Source organism: Copadichromis virginalis, linkage group LG1 (assembly GCF_057382275.1).
Source record: "Copadichromis virginalis isolate Kocher_CV1m ecotype Utaka linkage group LG1, C_Virginalis_male_GT1.1, whole genome shotgun sequence".
Classification (NCBI taxonomy): Eukaryota; Metazoa; Chordata; class Actinopteri; order Cichliformes; family Cichlidae; genus Copadichromis; species Copadichromis virginalis.
Window position 1 is genome coordinate 10,323,648 of NC_140618.1, and position 15,510 is coordinate 10,339,157.

The window sequence follows — 15,510 nt, forward strand, 5'->3', positions numbered from 1 at the left end:
TGTGCAGCCAGTATTTGACCTCTTCAGCCATTTTCAAATATTCTTGCAGTGATAATTGGTCATTGGTAGAGTACAGTCGCTGTTTGAGCAATCTAACAGTCAGTAATCAAAGAATTATATTAGTATTTGTGTTGGGGTGACAATAAGCACCTATGAGTCTGAGGCCTGGTTCTTGGCTGGAAAGGTTTGGATTGCCAACTCCATGCTGGGGAGAGGTCACTGCCCCAAGTGGAGGCTTTCAGATATGTCAGAAAACTGTGTTCGAGTTATGGGAGAGTTGAGTGAGAGATTGGCAGCTGGATTGATGCTGAATTTGCAGATGCCATTCCACTCTATCATCGTGAGGAGAGATGATCAATCTACATTTTTACCCTCGCCATAAACTATGGGTAATCACAAAAAAATAAGATCACATAGTCAAGTGGCTTCCTGTGAATAATGTCTGGGTGATAAGTTTAGTCACTCTTCTACATGGAAAGGAACCAGTTGAGGTTGTTTGGGCATCTGACAAGAAAGCCTTTTGGACGTCTCCTAGGCGAGTTGTTTTGTGCATGTTCAATGTAGGGCAAACGTAGAACACGCTGGAGAGATTATGTAATTTGGCTGGCTTGGAAATGCCTCAGTAGCCCCCTGTAAAAGCTGGATGCAGTGGCTAGGAAGAGGGAGGTCTGGGCATCTTTCCTTGGATTGCTGCCTTCAATATTCACATCCAGATGGATGGAAAAAAAACAAACACAAATGCATTTTAGGTTCACTTGTGCAGGAGTTACCTGAAATCAGTGTGTCCAGAAGGAAAGACAAAAATGGCAGAGCAGAGTACATTTTGAGTAGTGGAAAAATGCATACTACTTTGAATGTGTTGCAAGTTGAGTAAGTATGGTATCAAGTATTGCTAAGCATTTGCAAAGGCATGTTACTATAAAGCTAGTAGTAAAAGCCCCAAAATGCTTAATGGGACGACATGTTGCCCCCACTTAAATGAACAAAGTTGGATATTTAATGTTACAGAAACCCAGAGATGAATCGGTTCCTTGTATTTTACATAGGAAAGTTTAGATTACTTTTTTCTTTGGGCTGGTTTTTGTTAACTTTGGTTCTATCTTTGTGATATTACTTAAGTAGCAAAACAAAGATCTTCTGTATATCCTCATTAAGAACTGAGAAGTGTGGTAAGGACTTAAATTGCAAGTCACAAATGCATAACAACAGTAGTACAGATTGCAACTTTCAGAGTGTTACTAATGTTTACATGCACTGATGCCATCTTGGATTGTTAAGTCAGGGTTGGTGGGGAGAGTCTACCTTTCCAAGACATGATGAGCCATTCCAGGAAGTAGGAAATTCTGATTTTTGATGTCAATTTGAACAATTCCACAGTTTTGAGACTAAAAGTCATATCTGTCTTTTATATACAGTCTTTGCCCCCCCTCAACTACAAAACTGCAGCCTATTGAGTTCAGAAATTGGTAGAAACAAGACAGAAGGTATTTATTTGTGATTTTCGCACTCACTGACAGGCAGAACTTTAAGAGCAAGTGTAACCCGTTCATGCGTTACGCCTGTTGTTCTGCGTTGTGTTCTGGCGTGAAAGTAAGAGGCAGGAGACAGTACTGAGTCTTTGGCTCTTTACTGCACATCTGCAACACAGAAATATGCGTTCGATCTGTGTGTGTCATGCGACTGCCAGTACACCTCTCCTCCGGCCATGCTGAAAGGAGCTGTGCCTGCAGCTTCATTAATGTACATTAATGTAATGAATCAAATACAACAAATTGTTTTAAAACATTAACTTAAGCTCTCAAAAATAAAAAGCACAAAATAAATAATATGTCACTGAAAAAACATCAAAACAACTTATAAGAACAATAAATGAAAGACTGCATCTCCAAAACATAAGAACATCTCCATACCTGCAACACAGAAATATGTGTTCGATCTGTGTGTGTCATGCGACTGCCAGTACACCTCTCCTGACGAAGGAAAAAAGAGTGCATGCTGTTAAAAAAAGAGAGACTGCCGCGAGTACGCTCTCAAGCCGCTAGCGATCAGGCTAACTTAGCATGCTAGCATTTTAGCTGCGTTCTCGACTAAAACTCATTATAAGTGTATATTAGTGAACTCCGCCCTCCACAAAACTTATCCCGAATGAGTCTCTTAATGACAAACAAAAACGCGGCGGTTCGGCTGTATTCACACTGCAGCTTGGGATCCGAACAAACTTTAATTAGCTGAGAGCAACGTGGCAGTGACTTACCTCCGGCCATGCTGAAAGGAGCTGTGACCGGGGCACACATGCACGCGCCTACGTCACCACGCAGCGCACACATGCACATGAACGCACACAGACTCAGATCACACAGGTAGGAGAGTGAGATGCAAAAATGACATATTTAATCCAAAAAAAAGAAAGTGTTTTGGGTGAAATTCACAAGTATTTAACACATATGTTACACAAGCTACTCCTGACCCTAGGTGTCAACACAGTGGATCTCACCATATGATATACCTTTAATAAACAACTTGATAGGATGCACCATACGCATGGAGTATAATTCTTAAGTCACAATGAATCTGACACCAATCCACCAATAAGCCAACAGTAATAAAAAAAAGCTTCTCTGGGAATTATTGGGCAAGGCATGGGGATCTGTCTGCCATTAATGGCCCTATACATTATGTTCATTCAAAGAGCCAAAAGAGCTGACAAAGTAAGCCAAAAATGTCAAGCAGAAAAACTTTACTTTTTTAAAATGTAAACCATAAAGATGACTGACAGTGGGAATTAGTGAATGATAGTTTGACACATAAAAGGGACATAGTTTAATGATGGAATGGGGTGATGGAGGTTGGATGTAGGCAGGTTTTGACATTGTAAGATCTAAAAGAAATTATTTACAGTGCCGTAAGATTTTTTTTCCATGCAAGTAGCTATAAAAAAAAAGACTCTAGTCTGACATATGTTTAAAAAAAATCATATACATGCATGCACATGGATCTAGTTTTCGCAAAATGGTTCCAAGGATATTTTTCAGACATTTTCCCCATTACAGGACCAGGCCATAGAAGAGGAAATGTAGGTTATAAATAGGAATCAAAAGAACTCCCCCACCGATTATTAGTAAGAGAGTGTGGCATCTTTGAAAGTGGGACAGCTTTTGAGTATTTTACAAGACAGGTGAAAGAAACATGTGTGTTAAATCATCGTACCGGTTCACTTGGGTCAGCTCTACCATAAAAGAAAAGAGATTACAAAGGAAACTAATGAAGACACTGATCAAAGTCTGTAATGGTAATGTGTAGCAGGTGTTTCAGACCTTTGCAATCCGCCCCTGCACTGCCCTCCCGCCGCCAAAGCCACTTCATCCGTGAAACTTTCTCATGTATTTCACGTGTGCTTTGATAGGAACAATGGACAGAACATATTTCAGCACTATTCAAACTATGTTACGAGCAATCTGGTTCAACTCTTGAAAGGCAACTGTGGGTGATATACAAAGGCAGCCACACAGACGCTGTGCGTTTACGGTGCACTTTCATGATTGCTGGCGAGTTGAAAAGGGCTGACGTGGTAAAGGCCCACACCGGCAGGAAAAAAAGCACCTGGATTTGAGACGCATGCAAGAGTTGAAAGAAAGTTGGCTAGACTTGAAGTGGAGCCCGTTCAAAGCATGATTGCTATTTTTACACGTATCGAAGATGAAAGTGGCACTGTGCTTGATTTAAAAAATGAGGAAAGTACATGCAATAGCCTTAATAAAGACCTTAAGATTCTGTTGAGACTTTTAAATAATGATATCAATAATAGAAAAAACTCGGTAAGCAATAAATTCATTAAAAACGACATTTCGACTCTAGTACAAGCAATACTACTACTCAAAATTGCCGAATAGGTCTGTGACTTTTGCTTTCGCTTTAAATTATGTCTCTCACATTTTTCCTCTAAATGCCACAGCCATTTTAGGGGCTTAAAACACCGATTTAAAAGCCATGCTGACCGGCCTATGTGCAATATATAGATCTGTACCTGCGCCACACCTGCGTAGTGCAAAGTCTTGAGCGTGCCGAATCTGCTTCCGCCGCGAGCTCACGCTCGAGCTGGGAATTGTAGTTCTAAGTGTTACGCTTTTAAAATCTCCCCCAACAATTTCTCCACGGAAACTCATTTTAAACTGGAGAAATTGAAGACTGGAGTCTCGTAGAAATGAAATACACGGCTTCACTCGCAGACGCTCTTCCTGGCACGAAAATAGCGGGATATGCAGTTTATTCGTGCACTACAACGACCGACGTCGCCCCTAATGAAAGCGAGGCAGTGTAAACACAACTCCAGGAACATGAAAAGATCGGGTGACAGTGAGGGGGAGAAGAGAAGAAAGGTATTGATAGCGTTTTTCTCCGTTAGGTCTGGCATATTTCTAAGCCCTGTCGCTCTTTGAATATCTAATGCTCCGTATGTGATGCTGCTGGCTGCATTTTGAAGGCTAGAAAGCCGGGAATGTCAGCGCATACTTCACCTTGCCTGTTTCCTTTATTGTGTTTTCCATTTTTTCCCCCCACCAGTCTGCCACAATGAAGAATTACAGTTACGTTAAAATGGTGTTTTGCCACGTAGAGACACTGCCGATGAGAAAATAGAGGTTGCAGAGTAACGCCTCGACAGCATCCTACATCAAGTTGAAATACGATATGAATTACAGCAGGCTACACAATTATGAAAAAATAGTGGACATTGCAACTATTTCAATGCATAGATATCTTTCTTTTTTTTAAATTAAAACAAACAAAAGACAGAGTCGAGGCTCAAGTTGGGATGTTATTCTGGTGTGAAGAATAAACAATGAATCACTTGTATGGCATCAGCAGCTGTGCAGCTCAGGCTAACAGTAAAAACAAAAGGTAAAGTTAGTGTGAAGTGTAGCCGGGATTTGGCATGCTGCCAGGCCAGCAGTCTCCAGCTGCTTCAGGCTTTACTACAGATGCAGTGGATAATGGTTTGTGCTCTGACATACAGTAGAAATGATAACCTATTGGCTAATGTTGCCACTGCTGTTGTTAAAGAACAACCTGTGCTAATGTGCCAGCTGTAGAACCTGATACTGAAAAAAATAGGATTTAAATAAGGGTCACATGATGTGAGCAGAGATGGGTACCTATGTGTTGTGTGTGCTGATGTGTCGAGCTTTGTAAAAGCTGGAACTTTGCAGTTTGTGGACATTCTAATGGAAGAGAGGAAACTGCTGTGCACTAGGCATCCAGGGCTGCTTCATCACAGTCATTTCTCTTAGCATCTGCCTATCTGCCTGTCTGTTTCTTCTCATATCTCCAGACTTGGACGCCGTCTGCTGTGGCGCATGTGTTTGGATCATGTTAGACAGCAGTGAAACTATGTAGGACGTGGTTCCTCCTGTTTATGAAAGCAGCCATGGCAGCCAGATGAGCGGCTCAGAGAGAGAACTCATTCTAGTTGGCCCTCAGGCAGTACTGCACAGACCTAATGGCTTAGCTGTCTTTCTCCTTAGATAAATAAAAGGATGAGCGAGAGAATTAGTAACTGCAAAAGTTCTTTAAAACTGTACAGCGGCCAAAGCGAAAGCTGCGTGCGTTTTGAACGGTTTTCACAATATCACTGGTTGTATAAAGACACAGTTATTATGTTAACTAATACCTTGGATATGATGGTTGTCTTATCTAGTAAATGAGTGTGTCTGCAATAGTGCCCAAAGTGAGAGATGCACTGTGATGGGTGCACTGTTATTCCGAGTTGTGGAATGCAAGCCCCAACAGATTAGTGCCAAATGAATACACAGTCTCCTCAGAAAATCCCATCACAACAAGTCAGTATAGCATAGACAGGTGGGGTGCCATGGCTTCTTTCTATATATCTTTTTTTAAATGAAAGAGAACATTTGTCTGAGTCCCCGAGGGGAATTAACCCCACCTAGTCACACCAATTCACATTTATGTCATTTATTTAGGTTTTTCATCATTCAGGCTAGTGAAAACACTCACTCATCAGATTTCATTTTGTTTGTATCAGAAAAAAAAAGTTTTTATAGATTTGTACTTTGTCTTAGGTTGTCAAGTAGCTACAATTTCTTGAATTTTCTCATCATACTAATGTTTAACCTCTAGTACGCTAATGAATTTAAAACTTTTAAGTATGTTTTATCAGTGTTGTCATCACAGGATAAATTTCCACTCATGCCCTGGCAAGTGTGAAAACAGCACCGACCCTGTCCCTTAACCCGATGTTCTAATGTTGTCTTTGATGCAAGCTTGCCATTTGGACAGCGATGACAAGTATTAAGTGCTGTGGTGAAACAGGAAGTGTGTCTGTGTGCGTGAGCAGCAGGCTAAGTAATGTTCACACAGGGTCACCAGATGTTGTGAGGTCCTGGGCTCAAACCAGCCCATTGCTTAGATCAGCCTCATTGGTTTGTTCTGGTTGTGGCACCTAGTGCAAGCTGTTTAGGGTATTTAATTTCTAAACACCCATTAAAATGGTTTGTGTTTCCCTTGGCGATTCTGTTAAATTAACATCTACTGAAGTAAAAGCTGATTATGTGGCCACACATCCAGACATGGTTAATCAATTTTCCCCCACAAAATGTTAGCTGGTGAATTAGTGTAAAGGAAACGATTTATGGCAACTAATGCCGACGTCCTGTCATGTCAAGCCTGGTGTTTTAGCAAGAGGGGGGTGTCAGATTCAGCGCATTCAGCAGCTTTGCGCTCTGCCGGCCATCTTTTTCTCCCTCTAAACCCAAGCTACATGCTGCTTGCTCTATTAATGAGCCAATAATGGAGAAATAGTGTTAGGTACTGACATAAAACATGGGTATGGATACCTAAGGCAGGGTAGCACATAAGCTCCAGCAGAGCTAGATTTACACCTAGGTCCTGTGTAGAATGGTAGAAAGGGGAACAGTCAGTATGGGGGCTCTCACTGCTTCATCAGACCCCCGCTGGTCGAGCTGTGGAAAAGCCAAGGCGCAGAAAAATACGGCTGTGGCAGATAATGATACCATTACACTAATGGAGCTGGCAAATGAAGGAGAACCCAGATGCCTGCTTTATTACCAGAGGGGGTCATTTCCTCGCTGCATTCCTAATGGCCTGAGCACACAGTATTGATCAGGCTATCATGCTGCTAATCCCCTACAGAATTACTTATCGCTGGCTAGGTGTCGATCTGCCACATGCCCTGTGCTGGCCTTGCCGTTGGGCGGCTGCTGCATGTCCAGCAGGGACCCACTGGACCGTTCACCCAATCATGATTTAGGGGCAAGTAGGGATGGCGTCTGGGAGGTCTTCAACGATGGACTGGTTAATTCAATGTGTGTAAAAAAGAGGCAAATTAACCTAACAGCTTTGGTTTAATTAAGGAGCAGGCAGTGATGTGGCTCCACCCTCTTTATGGCCCCACTGGACACTGTGGAGCTGGTAAAGCTGTAAGGTTGGGTGTTGTTCTCAGTAATTTGGTTGTGCAGTAAATAAAAACAGGGCTGCAGCAGCAGCAGCAGGATATGTCCGCCTGGTTTGATTATAAAGATGTCTGTGTACTTAACTTTGTTTTAAGAAGTCTGTGTGCAAATGTGTTTCATTAGGCCAAAGACTTTCCCACTTCTGGTTCTGATTAGTGTGGAAAAAAGAAATTTCAATTATTAATGACATTCATTGGTCGAACATGACTGCGAATGGTGAAGCCAGGGTCCATAAACATCAGAAATAAATAGGATGGTCAGGGCTCTTTGCCCAGAGCTTGACCTGTCATATACACGGTCTCTTTATCAGGGCCCTGTGTGTGTTAACATCCTCAGGCCATTGTAAGTGTGGCATCCTAGCATTAGCAGACCCCTCTTGTCACCTCTGGCCTTGGCTAATCAAAGTGTTTACCTTAAGGGTGCGCATTTAGCATTGCTCGTTAGGACTTCTCCAGTAGCCATAAAGAGGTATTTATATATTTCCATCTAGAATAACCTGTCGTAGCTAGGGAAACTAGCTATTGATCCAGGTATTTAGTCATTTCTTTCTGCGTGCCCCATCAATATTGTGCAAACATTCGTCCAGGCGTCCATTTGAGAGTTGACCTAAGCCCTGGCCTCCATATTTTGCTCCCATTGGAGTTCAGTGATATACTATTATGAAAAGTAAAATCAATGAATGAATATGAAGTTTGGTGTGTAATATAGCGCAGGCTGGCGGCCCCAGGTCTTTCATTGATCAACTGCGTGAGTGTTGGAGGGGTCTGATTAGACTGCTGCTGAGCTTTTCTTCTACATGTCTTTACACTGTTTTGCCTATTTGATCTTTGCTCATATATTTGTTTAGAGATGTTACAGATCATCATTTTTTTATTAAATCAGCCCACACAGAACTGTTCCAAGGATTTATGTCATTATGTGTACTAAAGTTAACCTAAGATAACACACAAATTAAAAATATTGCTGTTGTGTTAGTGATTTAGTTTAAATATGATTTCACTTTAGTCAATTTAACAAATAATTTTTGAGTGTATTTGCTACTTCCTTATTGTTATTGATAAAGATTATGACCACAGTAATGTGTATGTGGTAGAATGTTAGATTTTACAGATTGTGCATGAATGCTTACAAGTGCAGAAATTCTAAGAATGGCTTAACGAGTTTCTGTTTATTACAAATGAAAAAGTTGATTAGCAAATCATGATCATCGTGAAAAACCCTGGTTAATTTTCCTTCATTTCACCTTTCATCCATTCTATAATAGTAGTCTTTGTTGAATAAACAGCTTGATGATGCATGATGTCTACATTTGGCTTGCATGTGGAAGGATATAAGCTTTTATGGTCCACCGGTACTGTGCCAAGGTATGTGTTTAAATGACTTGATGGGGACTCCCATCAGAGTGTTAGCTTGTCTTATAGCACAAGCATCTTCAATAGCAAGAACAGACTAGACAAATGTTGAAAAGAGGCTTGCATTATAATGACTTATAGTGACCGACCAAAAGAAGAACTTTATCTGGAGTTTGGAAGGTTTTTGGTTTAAAAAAATGTGACTTTCTTGCTGTCATTTCTGGGTGCGCTGCTTCTTTGCTTTTGTCTTCTCACCCTTTATGAGAAGAGTATGATAGGAATGATGTCAGGCTTAGGGGTTCTGTTTTCTGTCTTGTTAAATTAACAAAGATTTTTACACTGGCAAATAGCGGGCTCAGATTTATCCTTCCAGCAACTGGGAACCAAGCAGAGGGGTGATGATTGAGGATTATGCAAGGCTAATAGGGGTTTTTCCAACGACAGAATATTTTGTGCCCCAAAGTTTGGAACAATAAGTCAAAATTGAGCTTTTTTTTAAAAAGCCCAACTTCGCAGCTCTGCTGTGGGAACATTAATGGGAGTGAGCCATATGTTGACTATATTTAAATGGCCTAAAAGTATAATAGGCAGCCTATTAAGACAGGAGGACTCTTTACAGCATTGCACAAAATATTTATTTCTTCTTAACAGAACAGGAGAATATTTTATGTATTGACTTGGTTGTGTGTTTTTATTTTATCCCTATTTCATGATGACATTTGGATGTTTTTATATTCTATAAAGCTTTGACAGAAGCCACTGTTTTAACTATAGTACTGTATACCTATATATTGACTCAGACATTAGGAAAAGAAAACTGTTAGACTGTTAGAACTGAAAAAAATGTAATGGTGTATTACAGCTACTTGTCATACATATTGTTTGGAAAGTTGATGAGCTGATGTGTTACACCCATATGTATATATAAACCAATGCTTTTCTTGCTATGCTATCTTTAGCATTTACAACGTAGACATTTTTTCTCTCCTATGGATGCAGTAACTAGGATTGTCCAAACAGCTCCCGACAACTTTGGTGCCTGTCACCCCCTACCGATCACCTCATATTAGTGTTGAGGCATTAGCCAAAGATGTCATCATATTTGAAAACAAGGCTGAGATGTGGATCATGCAAACTGGCCGACTTGGTCAGCCGTCAGATTCAATGAGATTACATCAACTGTGACCTGCACAAGTAGGGTTCACCTGTCAAGCATGTGGCCTGTCACAAAAGAGACATAGAATAATCAGTTCAATCAATAGATGTTGGAGGCTCATCGGGCTGATGCTGAATAAACATGGGGATGACCCTCTCAACTCATACACAGAGGCTAGAGCCTCCTGGGGGTTCATTAGCCACCCGAGGCTATGATCCAAGTGAGTTGTTATTCTTTGTTTCTGTTTGTTTGGCATTCTGGTGTCTGTGTGTGTGTTTGTGCACTTGTACGAATGTGCACTAGGTGTGGGTAGGTGGTTTGGGGTTGGGCGTATCTTTGAATAAATATTGTCTAATAATCATCTTTGTGTGTCGCGGCTGCCCTTGGTGTAACTGCTCGGAGAACATAAGACACAAGGAATCAATAAGCACCATGGAGGCTGGAAAGATTAGCAACTGCGATTGTAATAATGCCTCCTTCCGTCTGCACTTATTCAGTCTTCAGTGAAAGACATGACTAATAATCAGTGTTACCCAGAATACGTCCTATTGGTACTGGGTGTTACTAACTTTAGCTAACGCCATTAAAAACTGTTTCCCTGTGCAACGCCACCTGCATAGGACAGAGCAGTCTTCATGCTGTTTATTTGTGAATTTATTTTCCTTTACAGTGACTCACCTTTCCAATAAAGTACAAGTACCTACTGCTGGAGTGGTTGCACCACATCTGGTTTCAATGGAAAGTCCAAAACCCTTCATTCACAAAAGCTGCAGGAGACCAGGTTCACAAGGTGCTGTAAATACTAACTGTTAATTTGTACATCATAAGTTCTTTTCCATAAACGTGAGCAATGAAAGTGTGTTAAAATACCTGGCATTTCGCTTGTTTCTTTGCAGAAGCTCAACATAGGAAGTGCCTCCTGCAACCAAAGGCAGATTTCAGCTTTATTCATGTAGTCAGCTGGAGCTGCAGTTAGTCTCCTCTGCTAACCATCTTAAATGGAATACCCTTAGTTATTTTCTGCTTGTACCCAACATAATAATATGTAGTAATTTAGTGTTACTATGGGAAGAGTTTGATGGGAACGATGTCAGGCGTAGGCGTTCTCTTTTCTGTCTTGTTAAATTATCAGACGGTGATAATTTTACGGTGGCAGTTAAAAGTTAAAACAGAAAAAGACAAATTAATTTTGTGAAAACACACAAATGGCTTTAAAAATAACTTTTCCATCCTTAGTACATTAGGTTTAGCGCTTCCACCAGAGGATGTTAGTAACTAGAGCAACTTGCAGTCTGGAGTAGCTGTCTGAGTTATCCTGCATTTGCTTTCATGGAGCACTTTGTATTGCTCATTCCAGCATTTACTTGGCATCAAGTCTTTGAGAAGTGTTTGCTCACTTCAGGTGGTCTGTTCATGTCTCAGTGATTCTTTCTCTGAACCCCCGTGTGTTTTTTCTTCATCAGTCTAACTTTTCCTTGCATATGCGAGGGAGCCAACGACAGCTTGACTGGCATGCTGTCAGGCAGGTGATGCCTTTCCAATGGTGGAGCATCAGCCCTTTACTGAGTGCTTGTATGCGTGAGTGTGTGTGTGTGTGTAGAAAAAGCGGGGGTATTGTCAGGACGTGACCGGCACACTTTGCATGTTCTTCTCGAGACAGGTGCTTCTGGGCGAGCACTGGTGCATGACAGTTGCCTTTCATCGCTGTCTTCTCTACACTTAACCCCTGACCGGCCCTCCCTTCTTCCTCTAGCTCCTCATCCTCTTCTCTTCTTTCCTCCCTCCCTCTCTCCACCACGTCTGACCTCTTCTCACGGCGCCTCCCTCGGCCGTCCTGAGTGATGGACTGCGAAGGCTAGTAGGCGGCTTGCGCTTTGCATGTGGTGGTGGTGGTGTGCTGCGGCAGGCTTGTCACAAGCCTAACACTGTCAGGCCTCGGAAATCCAGCTGTCCAGACCAAACTGCGCACACTCATTTCCACACACTTACACCCACACCGCAACTTTTTGTTCAACAGTCTGTACTTCCATCCACTGGTGCTGTCAAGCACTTGATCAAACGTGCATAAAGAAAGGAGCCCCTTGGCTGAATCCCATCCTATCTCTTCCTATCATAATGTAGGCAGATCTTCCCTCCTCTGCCTGTTTCTTCAACTCTGTTTATTCAGATGAGCCTGACTGGGGGGCAGCGGGTCACATCCACTTGGCTGGCTAAAATGGTCCTGAATCGAGGGTTGTCTCCAGTGAGATGAAGGGAGAAAAAAAACACAAGAAGGGGTTAGGGAGGGCTGCCGAGCGGTCATGTCAGGGCTGTTTTTGGGGTTGTTTGTGTGCGTGCGTGTGCGTGCATGTGTGTGTGCATGTGGCATGGCAGAAGTATGGGTTAGGGAGTTTGAGGGTTCAGTTGTCAACCCCTGTGTCATGCTTGCCCTGGCCCTGTTATGTAGAGGGCATCTACTGTCATTTGTTTCAGGACTGTCTGAAGTGGAGTGAGCCGCAGAAGCATAAAAAGTAGTCAGCAGAGTGTAAGCTCTCAGGTGCCTCGACGTACCACACTTTAATTTAAAAGTACAAACTCAAACACTGTAGGTGCTAATCCCTTATTAATTTGACATGCCAAAGTTTGTCTTATCCAGTTTGTCTTTTGTTTTGGGGTTGCACTTTGAACCTCTGTTATTCCTGCATACATTGAAGATGGGGACTGATCCTGATGTTTTCCGTAGCACATCGTTACTGTTATATATATATTTTTTGCCTCTTTGTTCTTTGAGCTTTATCATGTTAAGTGAAGTAGGTGGATTAAAGTCATTCTCAAAGCCAACTTTGGAGACGACATACACTAGAAAGACTTTTTTTTTTTTTTTTTTTTTAACAGTTATTTTGTACTTACAAGTTTTTGAAGTTCATCCCAGTGAGTGTGTGTGTGTGTGTGTGTGTGCTTGTGTATCTGTGTTTGCATTTTAGGTGCATGTGTGCGTTTCATCTGACATGCATCTCCCACATTCTTCCCACTATGGGGAAAAAAAGCAAATGGTTAAGACTCTTTAAATTTGTTGTTTGAGTGTCAGCGAAGACATGAGCACTGCGCACGCCATGAGCTTAATCCAACAACAGCCTGCCTGCCATACTGTACACCCGCTATCTGCGAGTGAGTGGACCCCTTCCGCGCAACCATTGTCATATATAGGGGGCATTGTCACATATGAGATGGACTCATGTAAATGTGGTGACAAGCTAGTGTCTCGGCTGACTGACAGCACAGAGGGATTGGGCTAATCTGAGTGACTGATTTGAGGCATGCGGCAGCTCGGCTGTCCCCATAACTCCTGAGAAATAGACAGCTTCAGCAGAGTTATCTGTGTTTGTAAGTCCTTCTGCTGCACTGGGATGACAATAGGGATTAGTGCCAAGGTTCTTTAAACTGTTTTTTTTTTTTCTTTTTTCTTTTTTGTGTGGGGGGGGCCTCTTATCGGTGTCTCGGCAGGATGCTGCCGCAGCCAGTTTTCCTTGACTGTCAATTAAAGAGGGGATCATTAACTTCAAGGGTATAAATGTTCTAACACTGGTATTACGTTGGAAAGCTAAGTCGCTGACAGATGTTCCAACTTTAATTCTCCACTTGTTTTTTTGTCCTTTAATTAATTTATGTATCACTATTCGGGTTTTAAATATTTTTTCTCCCTGTCTGCTCTTTGTTAGCCTGTAATCTCAGTTACCATGGTAGTCGCAAAGACGATTGGGCCTTGTCACTCGCCTGTGTTTCTTATGAGGTTCAATCGGCTAATGTATTCAATATCATCCAAACTGAAAGGTAAACAGTATCTAATGGTGCATGTGTTCCTGCACTGCCTCAATACAACCTGAAGTCGCTGGGGGGGAGGAGAACGGTACATCTGCGCCTAGTTCCCAGGCTTTTCAGGAGGACCCAACTATTTAGAATGGTGCTCGATTAAAAACAAGAAGATCACATCCTGTATCTCTGTACATGTGCGGTTCTTTGGGAGGTAAAGCAGTGTAATACTTTGGGGTTATCTTTTGGAGGCTTTTATGGCATTTTTGAAGCATGAGTACGACAGCTGTGGTTGAGATTTTCAGCCAATGCGCTGCAGTGGGATGTAGTGAAGGTATATTGTAGGTTGCTGCATGGAGGAAGAAAGAAAACTAGGGGATACGTTAAGGGAAATGGGAACGAGAGAGGTGACAGAGACTGCTAATGGGCAAACTCTCTTTATCCACTGCCAGTGCCATCACCGGCACTACCCTGTTCTTTTATGACAGCTCTTTTCCTTTGTTCTCCACGTCGGCCCACTCACTGCTGGGGATTCATGACAAGTTTTCACGGGCTGATCAAACGCTGCGGTGACACCTGATTAGGATATAGCGCGTGTTTACAGTCGTGCATGGCGAGGACACCCCCAGCCCCCACCCCCGTTCTCAGACAACAACGGAGACTTCACCTTGACTAATTAAATTTGCACCTGCAATGCCAGCTGTGACAGCCACTGGAGGGCTACATTTATTTATGTCACTCCTTGCATACTTCCTGTGACGTTTAGGAGGCTGAGTTTGCACTAGCTCCTCTGTTGACTTGCACTGTGGTTTACTTCAATAGCCATCTTTATTGTGGCTGAATCTGCCCTGATGTTTGGTAAGGCGGGTTTGTCCTCCGTTTCGGAGGATAGGCGATTGTACCTGGAGCTGTGGCTAGTGGAGATGTGGGGGTGAAATGTGTAAAGTCATAAAATTTTAACGTATGCAAAGGTGTGAAATCCCTCTGACATATTATAATAATAATAATAATAATAATAATAATAATAATAATAATAATAAAATACTTGCACATTTTGGCAGCATTATTTTAACATTAACAACTTCTAGATATATTTCTGTAAATTTAGATACCACGTTTAATCATGTGGCAAAACAAATATATGGCAGTGTCATGTAGTGTTTGCTGGCATTCTGTGATTTTTCTAATTTTAAAAAGACTGAGTGCTGCCTGGTAATTGAATCTGTTTTATCTCTTCTGTTCCTTATATCTCATTTTTAATGGTTTTTGGGCGGCTTGTTTAAAGTAATGTGATTTGTGTGTTCCTGGATGAAAAAATACTTATTTAATCATGCAGCAGTGTGCATACATACCATATGTGTGCCTGTAGTGATGATCTGAGTGCGTGCGTGTTTATCTATCTAAATCAGTGTTGAGAGTGCAAAAGGCCACAGCTGAAGTGAGCAGAACATCAGTCACCCAGTAGCAGGAGACAGGAGGCTGATAATTTGTGGCTTTGCCCCCTCCTCTCTCCCTTTCTCTCTGTCTCTCTTTATTTCACCCCCCACAACTCTATTCTGCCTCCCCAGCCTCAAATTGACCAGGCTCGACTGCTGGTCATGCTGTATTACATGGGTTAGATGAAGTAATTATTTCTAGGCCACTGACTACAAGCAAGATTAATAGTTTTTGAAACGGCCATAATGGAGGGCTGACCTGCCATGACATAAGCATTATTTCAAGCTCACCT

At 42.0% G+C, this 15,510-nt stretch overlaps 1 protein-coding gene across 1 annotated transcript in view; it reads left to right on the forward strand.

Annotated features, from left to right (window-relative positions):
• Positions 1-4,179: 4,179 nt before the first annotated feature.
• The window catches only part of fto (FTO alpha-ketoglutarate dependent dioxygenase), a 114,129-nt gene continuing 102,798 nt past the window's right edge, over positions 4,180-15,510 (forward strand). The window contains exon 1 of the mRNA XM_085450065.1: positions 4,180-4,376. Coding sequence (XP_085306191.1) covers positions 4,257-4,376 — 120 coding nt within the window. The 5' untranslated portion in view covers positions 4,180-4,256. The remainder of the gene's footprint in view (positions 4,377-15,510) is intronic.